The sequence below is a fragment of the Lepidochelys olivacea genome, assembly GCF_965140295.1.
Source record: "Lepidochelys olivacea isolate rLepOli2 genome assembly, chromosome: 5".
Lineage (NCBI taxonomy): Eukaryota > Metazoa > Chordata > Testudines > Cheloniidae > Lepidochelys > Lepidochelys olivacea.
The window spans coordinates 133,636,846-133,652,112 of NC_140415.1; the positions used below are offsets into that span (position 1 = coordinate 133,636,846).

General features: G+C 41.2%; 1 protein-coding gene across 3 annotated transcripts in view; it reads left to right on the forward strand.

Annotated features, from left to right (window-relative positions):
- Positions 1–15,267, forward strand: part of FSD1L (fibronectin type III and SPRY domain containing 1 like) — a 63,828-nt gene that overhangs the window by 11,854 nt on the left and 36,707 nt on the right. For all 3 annotated transcript variants that reach the window (XM_084628664.1, XM_084628665.1, XM_084628666.1), the window contains exons 4-5: positions 3,262–3,363; positions 8,092–8,114. In XM_084628664.1, coding sequence (XP_084484790.1) covers positions 3,262–3,363; positions 8,092–8,114 — 125 coding nt within the window. The remainder of the gene's footprint in view (positions 1–3,261; positions 3,364–8,091; positions 8,115–15,267) is intronic.

The following is a 15,267-nucleotide window of genomic DNA, read 5'->3' on the forward strand; positions in this document are numbered from 1 at the left end:
AGTCAAGACTGCATGCTGGACTCCTTGTTGGCTAACAATGCACTATATAGGTCAACTGTACAAAAGTATAGCTGAAATAATGAAGCTTAGTCTAGGGTAGCAGTTCTCAACTTTAGCAACCTGAGGACCACCACTTTGAAATTTTTCACGGACCCCCCAAGCCCTCCACTCAGCCTAAGGCCCCATCCCACACCTTCCCCTCCCTCTCAGTGCCTCCTGCATGCTGCTGAACAGGTGTTCTCCAGTGTGCAGGAGGTGCTGGGAGGGAGGGGGAGGAGTTGAATTGATCAGCAGAGCCTGTTGACCCCCTGGAGTACCCTCACAGACCCCAGTTTGAGAAACGCTGGTCTAGAGTTTAACTGGGTGTGACTCTTGATTGGAGTTGAGGAAGCAATGTCTCCTAATTTTACTGTCACCAGGAAGTGTTTGTGCTGTATTTACGCAGGCAGTCTTCCTGATACTGTCTGGATTGGAAAACTACCTATTCCATGCCTTTAAATGGGAAGAACTTGTAAGTTGTACAGTCATGTCTGTATAATTAGTAGATTTATAACAAATCTACCAGATATTGTAATGTGAGTGATTTTAATTAACTCTCTAAAGTTGATGTCCTCTCACAAGAATATTGAACTCTTCTATAGGCCCATGCTTATAACTGGAACCCACCCTTTAAAACCTGTGTGAGGCTGGAAGAAACACTACTTATTTGTGGGGCCATCTATCCTAATTACACTTGTTTACAACTGACATGACTCCTTCTGTTCCCAAATACTGATGCATCCATCCAGAATGCTAATGCTAGTGTCTGTCTGCTGTATCTTTGCAAATTGTTTAGAGATGCCCTTAGCTAAACACTGCTATTGAGATATCTGCTTCTATGGCAATATTATGCAATGTTGTGAAGTGTGTATCAAAGCTGATATATCAAGAACAGTCACATGTGGGTCAGTGGACAGAAGCTACATTGACTGGCTTGAGGGAAGTTTGCATTAATTCAGTCAGAAATCACAGAAAATTGATATAAACTTTGAGGTCTCAAACAATCTTTTGCTACTAAAGACAGTTACTTAGATCCTAAACTTTTTTTAAGTCTTACCTAAAAAGTCTAGATGGATTCAACCTCTCACTGAACATCACTCTGCAAAAACTAGTTACATTTATGCAGCATTTGAGATAGGGGTGTAAAATGTTAACTAGTAAGCATTAGGCTTGCTGTTAATTGACCTTAACCGTTAACCCTGGTGGACCAGCTGCAGCTGGCCAGAGGGACCTTGGTTAAAGGTTTATCAGTTAAACAATTAAAATTATATAGTTTTTAAACAGATATTTACATCTCTAGTTTTGAGAACAAAGGGCTTTGAAACTGGCATGAGTGTCACTCTTTAGAAAGAGGCAAGTTTTGTATTGTGCAATTTTTTTGGTTTGCTCCTGGAAGCTATTCAGGGAAGAGACTTACATTTATTTGCTGTACAGTATCAGCAGATCTATTGGGCACTTGCAGTGCTGTATCCCTAGATCTCAAGGGTGAGTAAGCAGCACATTACAGAAAATTGATGCAGATTAAATGACCTACACTGCAACAAGTTGATGGCAGAGCTGGGACAAAACTCATGTCTCCCTTGCCCTACCCTTTGGCCTGCAGTTAAGATATTGTACACAGTACTAAATTACATTTGAAGGGGTATCTCCATAATATTGAACTAAGATTTTTAAAACTGGAAAGCATGGTTCAAGCCATACTGAAAGCTTTTTAACCATATCTGCAACATACACTTTAATTTATTTGGCACACTCTGTAAAATGTTTACAATTTTTAGTATGTTAAGAGCAGTAGACTGCAGTTATACATTCATCGGGCCTTACGGGTGCCATCTAACTAATTATTTGCTCCTTAGTTTCATAGGGCATAGTACACATCCTTAAGTTTCAGCTGTAGAAACTTACTTAGCTAAGACGATGTGTCCTGCCAAGAAGGATGCCAAAACCTTTGGGTGGCAGAGCTGATACTCAGTAACATTTATAGTGCAGCTGGGATGAATGTCCAAATTCTGCTGTTCATACTAGTACTCACTGTTGTGAAACCCTGGCACCCCAATATTCACCACTATCTTGTAATTAGGATATGTTTTGTACAAAATGTGCCTTGTGAGGTATCATTCTAAAAGTCTTCATCTGCTAGACAGTAATATGTCATTGGATTGTATGTGCTATTGTCATATGTGAAGTTATGAAGTTTGGTTATGTAGGTGTTACTGAACCATGTTGTGGAGGTTGAAAACCTCCACAAACAGTCTTTCAGGTAAAACAGTAAAAAGGCCAAACAATATTAATAGCTAATTGAGAAAATGTGCACAAGGATTACCCCCGGAACTGTGTGCAGTAGAAACCTCCTGAGATATCGTTGCACAGTGGGAACTGTTTGACCCAGGTCACAGCAAAAGAGCTTTCCAGCAAGTGGGAAGAAGATATACAAGGGGGATAATGACATGATGGTACCTCTCTCCCTACAACAACACACCTGGAAACACCTGAGAGCTGAGGACTGAACTGGGGGAAGTGATGGTCCCAGGCTAGAGGGATTTTTAGCCTGTGTATGAACCTGGGAAAGCCAAGGCAGCTTGTGCCTTAAGAATCTGCCAGCCTGTTTATCACTCAGGGTGAGAATTTGCTAATTCATATCCTACCTAATTTAGTGTGTTTAAGATCTGTTTGTGGTTTTGTTTATTTACTACGGTAATCTGCTTTGATCTGTTTACCACTTAAAATCTATCTTTTGTAGTTAAACTAGTTTTGTTTGGTCTAAAACCACTACGTGTGGAAGTTATAATTTGGGGCAGAAAGCTGTTGCATATCTCTTTATACATTGAGGGAGAGGGTGAATTTTATGAGCTTATACCGCGCAGTTCCCTGTGCAGCACAAGATGGTATAATTTTGTGTTCACACTCCAGAAGGGGGTGCGTGCCTTAGCAACTGGGAGGTGCTTTAGTTCAGCCTTCCCATGCAGAGCTGATCTCCGCATCTGTGTGTGAAGCTGCAGCTCGGTGTGTCCCTATCTGTGTGTATGATGGTGAAAGAGCAAGCTCAGAGAGCTTGGCAACTTATCACAGCACCACAGTATGAGAGGGAGTCCAGGCCGGTGGGTCAGGCAGGCTCACTTGTACCCCAGTTCCAAGTGGCACCCCGGAGGGAACCTGTCAAAACTATCTTACCAACTCTCCAAATTTTAATATTTGGAACTCTCTCCTGTTTTCTGACCCTAGAATCAACTTAGCCAATGTAGTAATGCCTTGGAGAATTCTGAAGAACTACTAGAATTTGCTGCACGGTCACTGGACATAAAGGACCCTGAGGAATTCTCAAAGGTAGAAAATTAAACTGCTGTGAATAAGGAAAACACAGTTCTGTTTTCTTAACTTGAATGGGATTTTATCATAAATCTGTCATTACAAACCGCTTAGCGTAACAGTAGTGTAAGAGGAGAGGAATCTGGAAAAGGAGCTAGTGCCTCGAGCCATAGTGCCAAGTTGGCTGTTAAAAGGTGAAAAATCAGTAGCTATATTGGTATATTTTCATTCCAAACTACCCTAGTATTGCTTTTTGTTAACTCCTGGTTTTGATGGGTTGTAACCATGACAGCTGCTATAGCCATTTGATTTAACTGCTGTTTAAAATCTTACATTAGCATCTGTAAGCTCCTCAGGGCAGTTTTTACCATATGCCTTGCAGGCCTTCTAATGTCTGGGTTTTTTGTACAAATTTCCAGCCCAATGACAGTCCAGAGACTGTTTGAGTGATTCGGTGTAGCTAATACAAACAATATATGTACGTTACCATTAACAAACTTACAATTGAGTGGGGGAAATGCACCAAGGGAAAGGTAGAGGAGTGGAAACACAATACAACTGGTAAAATGCTGGCAATCCAGTTACTGCAGCTTCAGATCTATTACTAGGATATCCCACATTTGACTTTGTCAATGTCACATACCATATTTGTTTTGTACTAACAATGCAGTGAGCCACATCAAATCCAAAACCCAATTACTTGTATTTTCTGCCATTTTAATTTTCACTTGATAACAAGGATACTGGAAATGTTCTAGTAAATAGGACAATCTTACTCTTAAAGTGACAGTGTGAGTTCTTGCTTTTTCCCTCTTGAAACCTGTTTGTTTAATTTTTTTCCCCGAAGGACTGACAAGTTAAAAGCTAAATATCTATCTAGTACTTAAAATTTAGGGAGCCTAATACATGATGGCTTATGACTTGTCATTTCTTGACATGTTAAAACTGGGTCAGATCTTAAACAGCTCTTGAAGTATTGTACCCAAAGCTATGTTATAGCTAGAGTCAACTGGAAAGCACACAGACTTTATTAATGGAAATCATCTTACACTAATTGTAATGACCATTTCTTTTGGCATTTGGATCACAAAGTCTGCAGTATTCAAGGTACCAAGAACAAGTGTAGTCTGCTAGAATCTAGTATTTGTAACTTGCACTGTTAGCCTGGGCTGTAGTCTCCACTTCAGCTCTCTGTGAGCACAGATTTTCATGAACTGTAGGGCTCTGTTCTGGTCTACATGCTCCCACAGCTATGACAGTGGATTTTTTACTTCATTGAGCTTTAATACTTGGAAGGGGTTGCAGGGGGAGACAAGACTGCCCCTGCCTTTTGAAGTACTCATTTTTAATATTTAAGTACAGAAAAAATGAAGACCTTCTTACTTTTAATTGCAGTATGCAAGAGCTAATACCTTGGAAATCTTTTTATTCAAACTAAACCCTTAGTTTAAAAACCAAAACAAAACCCACTAATGAAATCCCTTGGGAAGTAGGGCTGATTTGTAAGCTTATATTATCCTCACAATGTTCTTTCATACACGCAAAAGCACTTGGCTGCATCTGTTGTGGACACCATTTGTTGTGGACACCATGGTGCGTGCCTTAGCTTATTTTTAGGTTAAAACTGCAATACTATAATTAGGCTTGAGATGAATCCACTTTTTAGGATGTCATGACTATTGGGACTCAGATTTCACTGTAGATACCAATCTTAAGCAACCATCCAAGAGGCTGAGAAACTGCTTGCTTAATGGAAGTATGTTTCTTAAAAAAACAGAATTACAGTCAAATGTGGAGATATTAGTTGAAAAATACAGTAAAAATTGCATACACTAAATTAGTGCATATCTCCATTGTAGGACTGTGCAATGTTGGTACTTGGCTGAATATTAATGTTGAAGCACTGCAGATCTCTACCTGACATAACAGTATACTATCTTTGCAGAACTTATTCTTTTAGCTGTGGAATATTTATCAGTAAAACAGTGCATCAAGACTGATTCTGTGTACAGCAAGTCTCTCCCCATTTTAGAGATGCATCATAGGCAGTGACTTGATGTAAGTGTTGTTAAATGAAATGGGAGCAGTAGAGTTGACTGACAAATATTCCAGCCATTGCAATTTTGTTACATTATACAGGGCACAACTTTTGCATTTATTTTCATGTGTCCATAAAGTAAAAACTTAAGAGGGGAAGATAGCAACCACATGCTATACTATCAGTAATTGGATATTTATACCTACTTGGGAACCATAGTAATGGTCTTAAGTTCTATAGAGAACTTCATTTAAATGTTTCTACTGTCCTGTCTCAGCTGTAGATGGTTGAAGTGACTCACGTCATGTACAGCAGTATGAAGCAGGCTTGGCACTGATTTGCGCTCACTGTCCAGTCAAGAACAGTCAAAGACTTTTCTTGCAAGTTTCCTGTTTAATTTTATACACAAACTGCATTTAAACTGATCAAATGCGTCAAGTCTAAATTTAAATGTCTCTTATGGCCACGCTGATGAATTGATGCAAGTCACTATTTTGACATGTTTCACGTTCCTTGCTGGGTAGAGCCAAATACAGTTTTTGTATGGCTAGCCAGCTAATGAGTCATTCAGCTTTCAATAACATGTAAACCCCATAGTACAGGGGATCTTCTGTTTGTTTTCAGAGTTAATCACTTAATTTGAGAACAGCTATCTCAATGTGGGGGGAGACGTCAAATCCTATTCATGTCTACTGCATTTAAACTATGATTGAGGATGGATTTCTTTTGTCAAAGTGATATTTAGTGAATTAGGCTTCTGTGAATTTTTGAAACAAGCTGAAAAACTTCATCTAAATTGCTCACTGTGAAATTATGACATGGAAAAACCATGAACAGCACTAAAGACCACCATGACTGACAAGGAATGTAGCTAGGAGAAGAGAACTGGATCAACTGCAAATGTCTCCTAGCATAGTCTGCTGAGCCAGCTCATTAGATCAGCAATTCTCATTTCTAAAATGAGATGTTCATCTTCCTTCTCTGTACAGAAAACTACACTGACCTCTTTCAGGTGTTACTTTTTTTTTTTTTTTTTTTTGAAGGGGTAATTGCAGGATTGAGAGCTAAATGTTTGCTTCATTAGAGAAATGACAGGATGGATTCTGGGTCTTCCCTGGAACATTCTTAAATCCTTGTTCTAGGAGAAGTGGTTTGTTTTTTGTTTTCCGTGCCACCCCCCTTCAAAAAGTTGATCCTACCTTTTTAAAGGCACAGCTATGAGGAATTGTAAATAAGAGCTGCTACATAAGACCCTACTAGGGTTGCCAAAGTAGGATCTCCTCCCTTGAGGAATGTCGTTGGTCAAACTCTCTATTTTTAGTATACTTTACACAACAGATATTTAGCAAATAAGGGCACTTAGAATGAAATTCACCTTTGCTCAGAGGGTCCTCTGCAGGTATTCTAAATTGAAGTGAAATTCAGCCTCACTGCTTTTTGTAGGTTTAAATAGTCCAACTATGTACAGCATATTGATATTCATCTAGTACAATTACAATCACCATAAGATCCCTTATGTGATATTGTAGTATAATCTCTTTATTACAAGACTTTCCTATCAAACCAATAATGTCTCCAATGGAAAGATATTTTTATGAAAACATGTTTGTAATTTACAAAAACCTTTCTCTTAGGTTTTGTAAAATACTCTTATGTCCAGAGAAATGGCCTAAGCTTTCTGGTGCTGTTCCTTGAGAGTTAATCCTCCAAAATAAAAATCTCAGTTGAAGGCAACCTCAAACCAACTAGAAACTCTAGGTGAAAGATGAATCCACCCATCTTCTCATTGTTAACTTGTTCAATAACCTTTTTATTCTTAAATGTGACCAGGCCTCCCTGTTTTCAAATGGTAAATTTAAGACTTTGATACCCGTAGATCAGCCATATTGGTTCTGGGTGTACTACAATAATAGCAGGAAGTTGAGTACTTGTGCAACTCCATATATTGGAGCTTCTGAGGAATAGATGGGGAAAATCTACTGTAAAGTAGGATTGAAGAAACAGTACAATAACTTTCAGAGGGAAATTTTCCTTTCCTCTTTGATACCTGTTCTACAAGAAGTTAAGCTTCTGACAGGTTATGGTATGGATAAACACCACTGGCAATAAAACAAGTACTTTACACTATTGATTCAAAAGAGCAGAACCTAAGTAAATGCTGCTGTCTTTGTACTTTTTTCTTTTAAATTTGGAATTATGGATGCAGGAAAGAAATTTAAAGTGATAAACTGGATATCTGCTCTTACACTGGAATCATAGAATATTTGGGTTGGAAGGGACCTCAGGAGGTCATCTAGTCCAACCCCCTGCTCAAAGCAGGACCAGTCCCCAATTTTTGCCCTAGATCCCTCAATAGCCCCCTCAAGGATTGAACTCACAACCCTGGGTTTAGCAGGCCAATGCTCAAACCACTGAGCTATCCCTCCCCCCAAGAAGAAAAAGCCCAGTAATTTGGAGTTGGTTTGGTGTGGCTTTTGAAGTTGATTTGCTCTGATCTGACTTATTACAGCATTTCTAACCATTGTGCATTAACACAAGCTTATGGAAAGAAAAATCTTACATCAAAGTGGTAAAATATTGTTTGGTGTTTGAATCTGAGCTGCATAGCTGTGGGATTCATAATCTAACTCTTCTTGCATGTTACTGCTGTTGAGACTTGCATGGAAGCACTAATTACCTTCTCTCTCTTCTTCCTGATATGCACCAAGGCTGCCAGACAGATCAAAGATAGGTACGGTACAAAACTTCTTGCTTTGTAATTGTTAATATCTTTTCACGGAACTCAAAAGTACAGTCTTAAAGGGGAACAGTCAACTTTCTGATGCTCTTAGGTATTGTTTACAAGAGTATCACAATTGAAAGATTATATACATTATTTGACAGCATTCCATATAGTCAGTTTCTTACTCTCCCCTGTCTAGCTGGTTAACCTTTCTCCTTTTGTGTGAGCCTTTCACACAGCAACAGGAGGAGGGAAATGGGTAACAACCCAGAAAGTGTGGTGAGAAAACCACGTGGACAGACAACTGGGTGTAAAATTTGAAAACATTTTTTACAATCTATTTTTATCAAGTTGACGGTTTCCCTTAAATTCCTAAATATAGGATCCTGACTTAAAAATTTCTGCAGGCTTAATGATCTGTTTTGAGTGTGAGGAGATGCCTTGCAGCTAGAATCTTTTTCTAGCTAAGTTATTCTAGTGTTGACAAAGAATGTCTTTCTGGTGGTATCACCAGTACTGATGCCAGTGGGTTCACTGCCTGCATTAGTGACTTTTTTTTGCCAAGGTGATTTCTTTTTGGATGTGAAGAGTCTCTTCAACACATACTTAAACCAACTTTTTTAGAGTGGAAAACTTCTAATCTGCCAAGTATTTTATGATGAAACAATGTTAAGGTAAGCACATCTTTCTTCTGGACCAGGACAATCCTATTCAAAACATGCCTAGCAAACTCAGGTATATCAGTGGGTCTCAATGGAGACTGGAAGCACTTTTAAAACTTTTAGACACAAGCTGTATTCAGCATGTGGAAGACCAGCCCGACCAAGAGTTTCCAGAATATGTTGCTTCCACTGGCCCAGCAGGTTGGCTGTTGAGTAAAACATTTTCATGAGAACTAACAAGTTAATTGCCAAAGAAAAAAAGCTAGTTTCATGCTGGAATTTGTGTCCAAGGTAAACTCAGTGTTGATTGCTATGGGAAACTAAGCTTTCTATCCAAGCCCAAGCAGAAATAGAGAACCCTTAGTAGAAAGAAATTTAGGAATGGTGGTGGCAGAAGTTTTGTTTAATGTGCTTCAGTTCTTTGAACAGTAGCACGCCTCCGGTTATCCCTTCCAAGCTCATGAAGCTACTCTAGCAGCATTCAGCCACTCTGCTGCAGCCAGTTTGAACAGTGAATCTCTATACAGCTGGTTCTGTTGGCCAGACATGCAGAAGTTTCACAACTAGGTTGTAGTTATGGGAAGTTTCTGCTTGGACAACTTGTAACTATTGACAACACAAGGTTCTGTTAAGGTCAATCAAGCTGTTGTACTTTTGGGGCTTAGTCTGTTGGCTGAGCAGTGATAGCTGTGGGGCTGCTAGTGATGCACGCTGGAAAGTTGGTGATGGGGAAAATTCAAGTACTTCTGACTTAGTTGTGAGCTACAGGGCTATGGTATTGGATATTGAGCTGCTGGTCAAATTAAATCCTATTTTTGACTCTTGGGTACTGCCACTTGGAATTAGTAGTTTTTAGGATTACCAGCAAGCTGTAAAATTCTCTGCAGGAAATGCTACTTTTTTTAAAAAACTTTTGAGGATGTTCCAGTCAGGCTGCAAACTTAGAAAGAATGTAAGTCTAAAAATGGATATGGTCAAGAAGTAAAAACTCAAAACATGGATAACTGACACCACTTCACCATCTGGTCAAGACAAGATAGTTTAAGTACTCCAGTAGCGGGTGTATAATCTCGTTCATTCAGAGATTGTTTGAGAGGCCCCTGTCAGTTTCTGAGATTTAACTATTTCACAGCTATCGCAATCCTGAATAATTTTCATAGAGTCTAAAACTGATGGCTTACAGTTCTAAAATTCCATCTTTAGGAATTCATGTTCTTATAAACATTGATACTTTAGTTCTCTTGTCCTCAAATTGAAGCTGTATTCTCCGATTTCTCTCCACTGTTTAGGAAGGTTGGCATAAAATTAAGTTTAATTAGGTATCTAAGGTTATTGTGGCGTGGGTCAGAGTTGGAATTGATCTTGTAATAGCTCAAAATTTAGTAACCTTTTGAACTGGAATATCTTCCACTTTTGATTTCCACACTATTTTTGGCAATGAAATGGCCACAGTGTGTCTGCTCTTTTCAATGCCAACTACATTGTCCTTTTCCCCTGGCAACCTGTCATCCTCTGTACTCTTTGCTTTCTCCATCAAGTCTCTAGGATCTGTTGCTGCTTTTCCCTCACTGTCTCCACTGCTAAAACCCTTTTTTGTGCTTCATTCACTCTCTATTGTAACTGTAGTTTCAGTAAGACTGGCTCTTTTCATGGGGTGGGTATGGGAAGAAGTGTTGCTCCTGTTCCTTCACAAAAACACTTAAGAATCCAATTTGCTAGCCACTTCTCAGATGTCACAGATCCCTGGGTGTGAATTTGGTAAAAATGCTTCTTTTGTCCAACTTTTGATTTCTGAAACAGCATGTCATTAGTTACTACTTTTCAGAACTTGATTTTTCTTAAGTTTATGTTTTTTAAAAAAGTGGGTAGGATAGAGTGAACATTTGATTTCAGTAGTGCATTTGACAGATGGACAACACTCCAGGGTAATGCTGTACAACTTTGTATGTTATAAGGTGCTAAAGACCTAGCTGGAAGGCACTTAGGCCATGTCTACACTACGAAATTAGGTCTAATTCCTAGAATTTGGTTTTGTAGAAAGCATTTTTATACAGTCAATTGTGTGTGTCCCCACACAAATGCTCTAAGTGCACTTAGTCAGTGGAGTGCGTCCACAGTACCGAGGCAATTGTCGACTTGCGGAGCATTGCACTGTGGGTAGTTATCCCACAGTTCCCACAGTCTCCTCCCCCATTTGAAATCTGGGTAGAAATCTCAATGCTTGATGGGGCAAAAACGTTGTCACGGGTGGTTCTGGGTACATATTGTCAGGCCCCCCTTCTCTCCCTCCCTCCGTGAAAGGAACGGCAGACAATTGTTTCGTGCCTTTTTTCCTGGGTTACCCGTGCAGACGCCATACCATGGCAAGCATGGAGCCCGCTCAGCTCACAGTAACCGTATATCTCCTGGGTGCTGGCAGACACGGTACTGCATTGCTACACAGCAGCCGCTCATTGCCTTTTGGCAGCAGACAGTGCAGTATGACCGTAGTCGTCATCGACATACTCCAGGGGGCTCTTTTAGCTGACCTCGGTGAGGTAGGTCAGGGGCTCTTGGGCAAACATGGGAGTGACTCAGCCAGGTCATTTCCCTTTAAAGTTTCTTCTCATGGGGATTCAGTCCTGCTGGCAGTCCTACTGCACTGTCTTCTAATGAGCAGCCAGGAGATGACAATGGCCAGCAGTCGTACTGCACGGTCTGCTGCTGGCAAGACGTATAAAGATAGATGAAGTGGATCAAAAGAAGAAATAGACCAGATTTGTTTTGTATTCATTTTCTCCTTGCTCCCTCCCTCCGTGAAATCAACAGCCTGCTAAACCCAGGATTTTGAGCCCTATCCTTGAGGGAGCCATTCTGTTTCTCCTTGATGCAAAGTCATCCCCTTCGTTGATTTTAATTCCCTGTAAGCTATGTTGTCAGTCTCCCCTCCCTCCGTCAGAGCAACGGCAGACAATCATTTTGTGCCCTTTTCCCTGGATTGCCCAAGCAGATGCCATAGCACAGCAAGCATGGAGGCCGTTCAGCTCACCGCAGCAGTTATGATCATTGTAAACACCTCATGCATTATCATGCAGTTTATGCAGAACCAGCACCTGAGAAACCAGGCGAGGAGGCGAAGGCAGTGCGGTGATGAGGACATGAACACAGAATTTTCTAAAACTGCGGTCCCCAGCAATTTGGAGATCGTGGTGGGCAGGTTTATGCCGTGCAATGCCGATTGTGGGCCTGGGAAACAAGCACAGAGTGGTGGGACCGTATAGTGTTGCAGGTTTGGGATGATTCCCAGTGGCTCTGAAACTTTCGCATGCGTAAGGGCACTTTTATGGAACATTGTGACTTGCTTTAACCTGCCCCAAAGCGCAAGAATACTAAGATGAGAGCGGCCCTCACAGTTCTCAAGCGAGTAGCAATAGCTCTGTGGAAGCTTGCAACGCCAGACAGCTATCAGTCAGTCGGTAATCCGTTTGGAGTGGACAAATCTACTGTGGGGGTTGCTGTGATGCAAGTAGTCAACGCAATCATTGAGCTGCTGCTATCAAAGGTAGTGATTCTAGGAAACGTGCAGGTCATAGTGGATGTGTTTGCTGCAATGGGATTCCCTAACTGGTGGGGCTATAGACAGAACGCATATCCCTATCTTGGCACCGGACCACCAGGGCAGCCAGTACATAAACCACAAGGGGTACTTTTCAATGGTGCTGTAAGCACTGGTGGATCACAAGGGATGTTTCACCAACATCGACTTGGGATGGTTGGGAAAGGTTCATGACGCTCGCGTCTTCAGGAACTCTGGTCTGTCTAAACGGCTGCAGGAAGGGATTTACTTCCCAGACCAGAAAATAACTGAGGATTGTCATAAATATAAAGGGAAGGGTAAACACCTTTAAAATCCCTCCTGGCCAGAGGGGGGAAAACCCTTTTACCTGTAAAGGGTTAAGAAGCTAGGATAACCTCACTGGCACCTGACCAAAATAACCAATGAGGAGACAAGATACTTTCGAAGCTGGAGCGGGGGAGAAAACACAGGTTCTCTCTGTCTGTGTGATGCTTTTGCCAGGAACAGAAAAGGAATGGAGTCTTAGAACTTAGTAAGTAAGCTAGCTAGATATGCATTAGATTCTGTTTTGTTTAAATGGCTGATAAAATAAGCTGTGCTGAATGGAATGTAGATTCCTGTTTTTGTGTCTTTTGGTAACTTAAAGTTTTGCCTAGAGGGATTTTCTGTTTTGAATCTGAATACCCTGTAAGGTATTTAGCATCCTGACTTTACAGAGGTGATTCTTTTTACCGTTTCTTCTATTAAAAGTCTTCTTTTAAGAACCTGATTGCTTTTTCATAGTTAAGATCCAAGGGTTTGGGTCTGTGTTCACGTATGCAAATTGGTGAGGATTTTTATCAAGCCTTCCCCAGGAAAGGGGGTGTAGGGTTTGGGGAGGATTTTGGGGGAAAGACATTTCCAAGCAGGCTCTTTCCCTGTTATATATTAGACGCTTGGTGGTGGCAGCAATAAAGTCCAAGGGCAAAAGGTAAAATAGTTTGTACCTTGGAGTTGTAACCTAAGCCTATAAAAATAAGCTTAGGGGGTTTTATGCAGATCACCACATCTGTACCCTAGAGTTCAGAGTGGGGAAGGAACCTTGACATGGTGGCAGAGTGGTGGGATTACCTTGAAATCATTTTGAGATCAATTTGAGGTTTTTGTTTTTGTGCTCTTTTTTTTTTGAACAAGAAGCACAGATTTTAAAAGGGAAATTTTTTTTCCTTTGGGCTGCTGGAAAGCAGGTTTTTAGCAGAAAGCAATTAGTTTTGTCTCTGCTTGGGGGCCAGAGCAGAGACAAAAGAGAATTCTTTTATGAGCTGGAGTTTTCTCTACCTAAAGGCAGGGTAGTTAACCTCCTGCAGGGAAATTCACAAGTCTTCACAGACCTGAAGTTCGTGGTGTGTGTGTGTGTGTTTTTTTTTTCTTTTTTTTACCTAAGAGCAGATAGAGGGGTTTTCTGTCTATTTGCCTGGAGACAAAGATGTTAGGTTTTTTTAAGGATTTTTCTGTAGGCTGACAACCACTGTCAGAGAACATAGATATCCAATTACAGCACAACCTATTTTGTTTGACAAGCCAAGTTTTTTGCTTGCTTATTTCTAACTCTTGGGTGTAAAGTTAGTTAAAAACCGAGGCAAACATGACAGAAACCAAGGCACAACACAAATTGGAGTTAACCAGACTGGAGGCAGCGAAAGAGGCAGAAAAAGCCCTAGGGGCTGCCCACAGGAGAGCTATGGAGGCAGAAAAGAACCAAGAGGCTGCTCACAGGAGAGCTATGGAGGAAAAGGAAAAAGAGAGGAATCATGAACTGGAGATGGAGAAGGTAAGGGCTAAGCAGAATCTACTGGATAACCCTAACAATCCTTCCCCAGCAATCCACAAATGGGAGCAGTGATGTCCACAGTATGATGAATCCAGTGATATTGTTGAATATTTTCTCACCTTTGAGACACTGCACTCCATAAAATTCCTGAAGTTCACAAGATGAGCACATTGGTTGCAAAATTGACTGGAAAAGCTCTGGAAATATTCAATAAGATGCCTACTGATGAAGCTTCTGACTATAATAAGTTCAAGGATTTGGTTTTAAAGCAATTTCAAATTACATCTGAAACGTACAGAGTAACATTTTGAACTCTTAAGAGAGCCTGGACTAAGTAATATGGCTTATCTAAACCAGATGAAGGATCTGTTAAATGGGCCCAAGGAAGGGGGGTCACTAGCTTTAATGGAATGTGTGATTTGATAGCTCAGGAGCAATTCCTGAATATGTCCAAAGAGGAAATAAAACCGTGTTTGTGGGATAAGGAAATGGACTCAGCAGAAAGTCTTGCTTCTTATGCTGATCGATACGAGCAGTCCCAGACTGCCAGAGAGGTGGGGCAAGCCAGAACAAAACGGGTGGAGGGAGGAGAGAACAACAACCCTGGTCACAGTTGGAGGGAGGGACACCCTCAGACCACACCCTACTACCAGGGGCAGCCCAAGGCCCCAACTATACACCAAGGAATACACCAGACACCTTATCGTCCTGCCACACCATTCTCCGGCCACCCACCTCGCCCCAGTGATCCGTCGGCTGGACAATGTTTTAAATGTAACGAGCCGGGGCATGTGAGGGCCAACTGCCCCAAGAACCCCAACAGATTACAGTTCATTGCACCGGAGGTCCTCAGGCCCAGATACCTCCCAGATACCCTTGGAGCGGAGGGAAACTGAGTGTGGGCGGGAAGGTCACCGCGTGGAGGGACACTGGAGCACAAGTGTCGGCTATCCATGCTTCCTTAGTGGACCCCAATTGAATTGACCCAGAGATCCAAGTGACAATTCAACCCTTCAAGTCAAACTCTTTCAGTTTGCCTACAGCCAAGTTGCCTGTCCAGTACAAGGGCTGATCAGGAACATGGACTTTTGCAGTCTATGATGATTATCCCATCCCCATGCTGTTGGGGGAAGA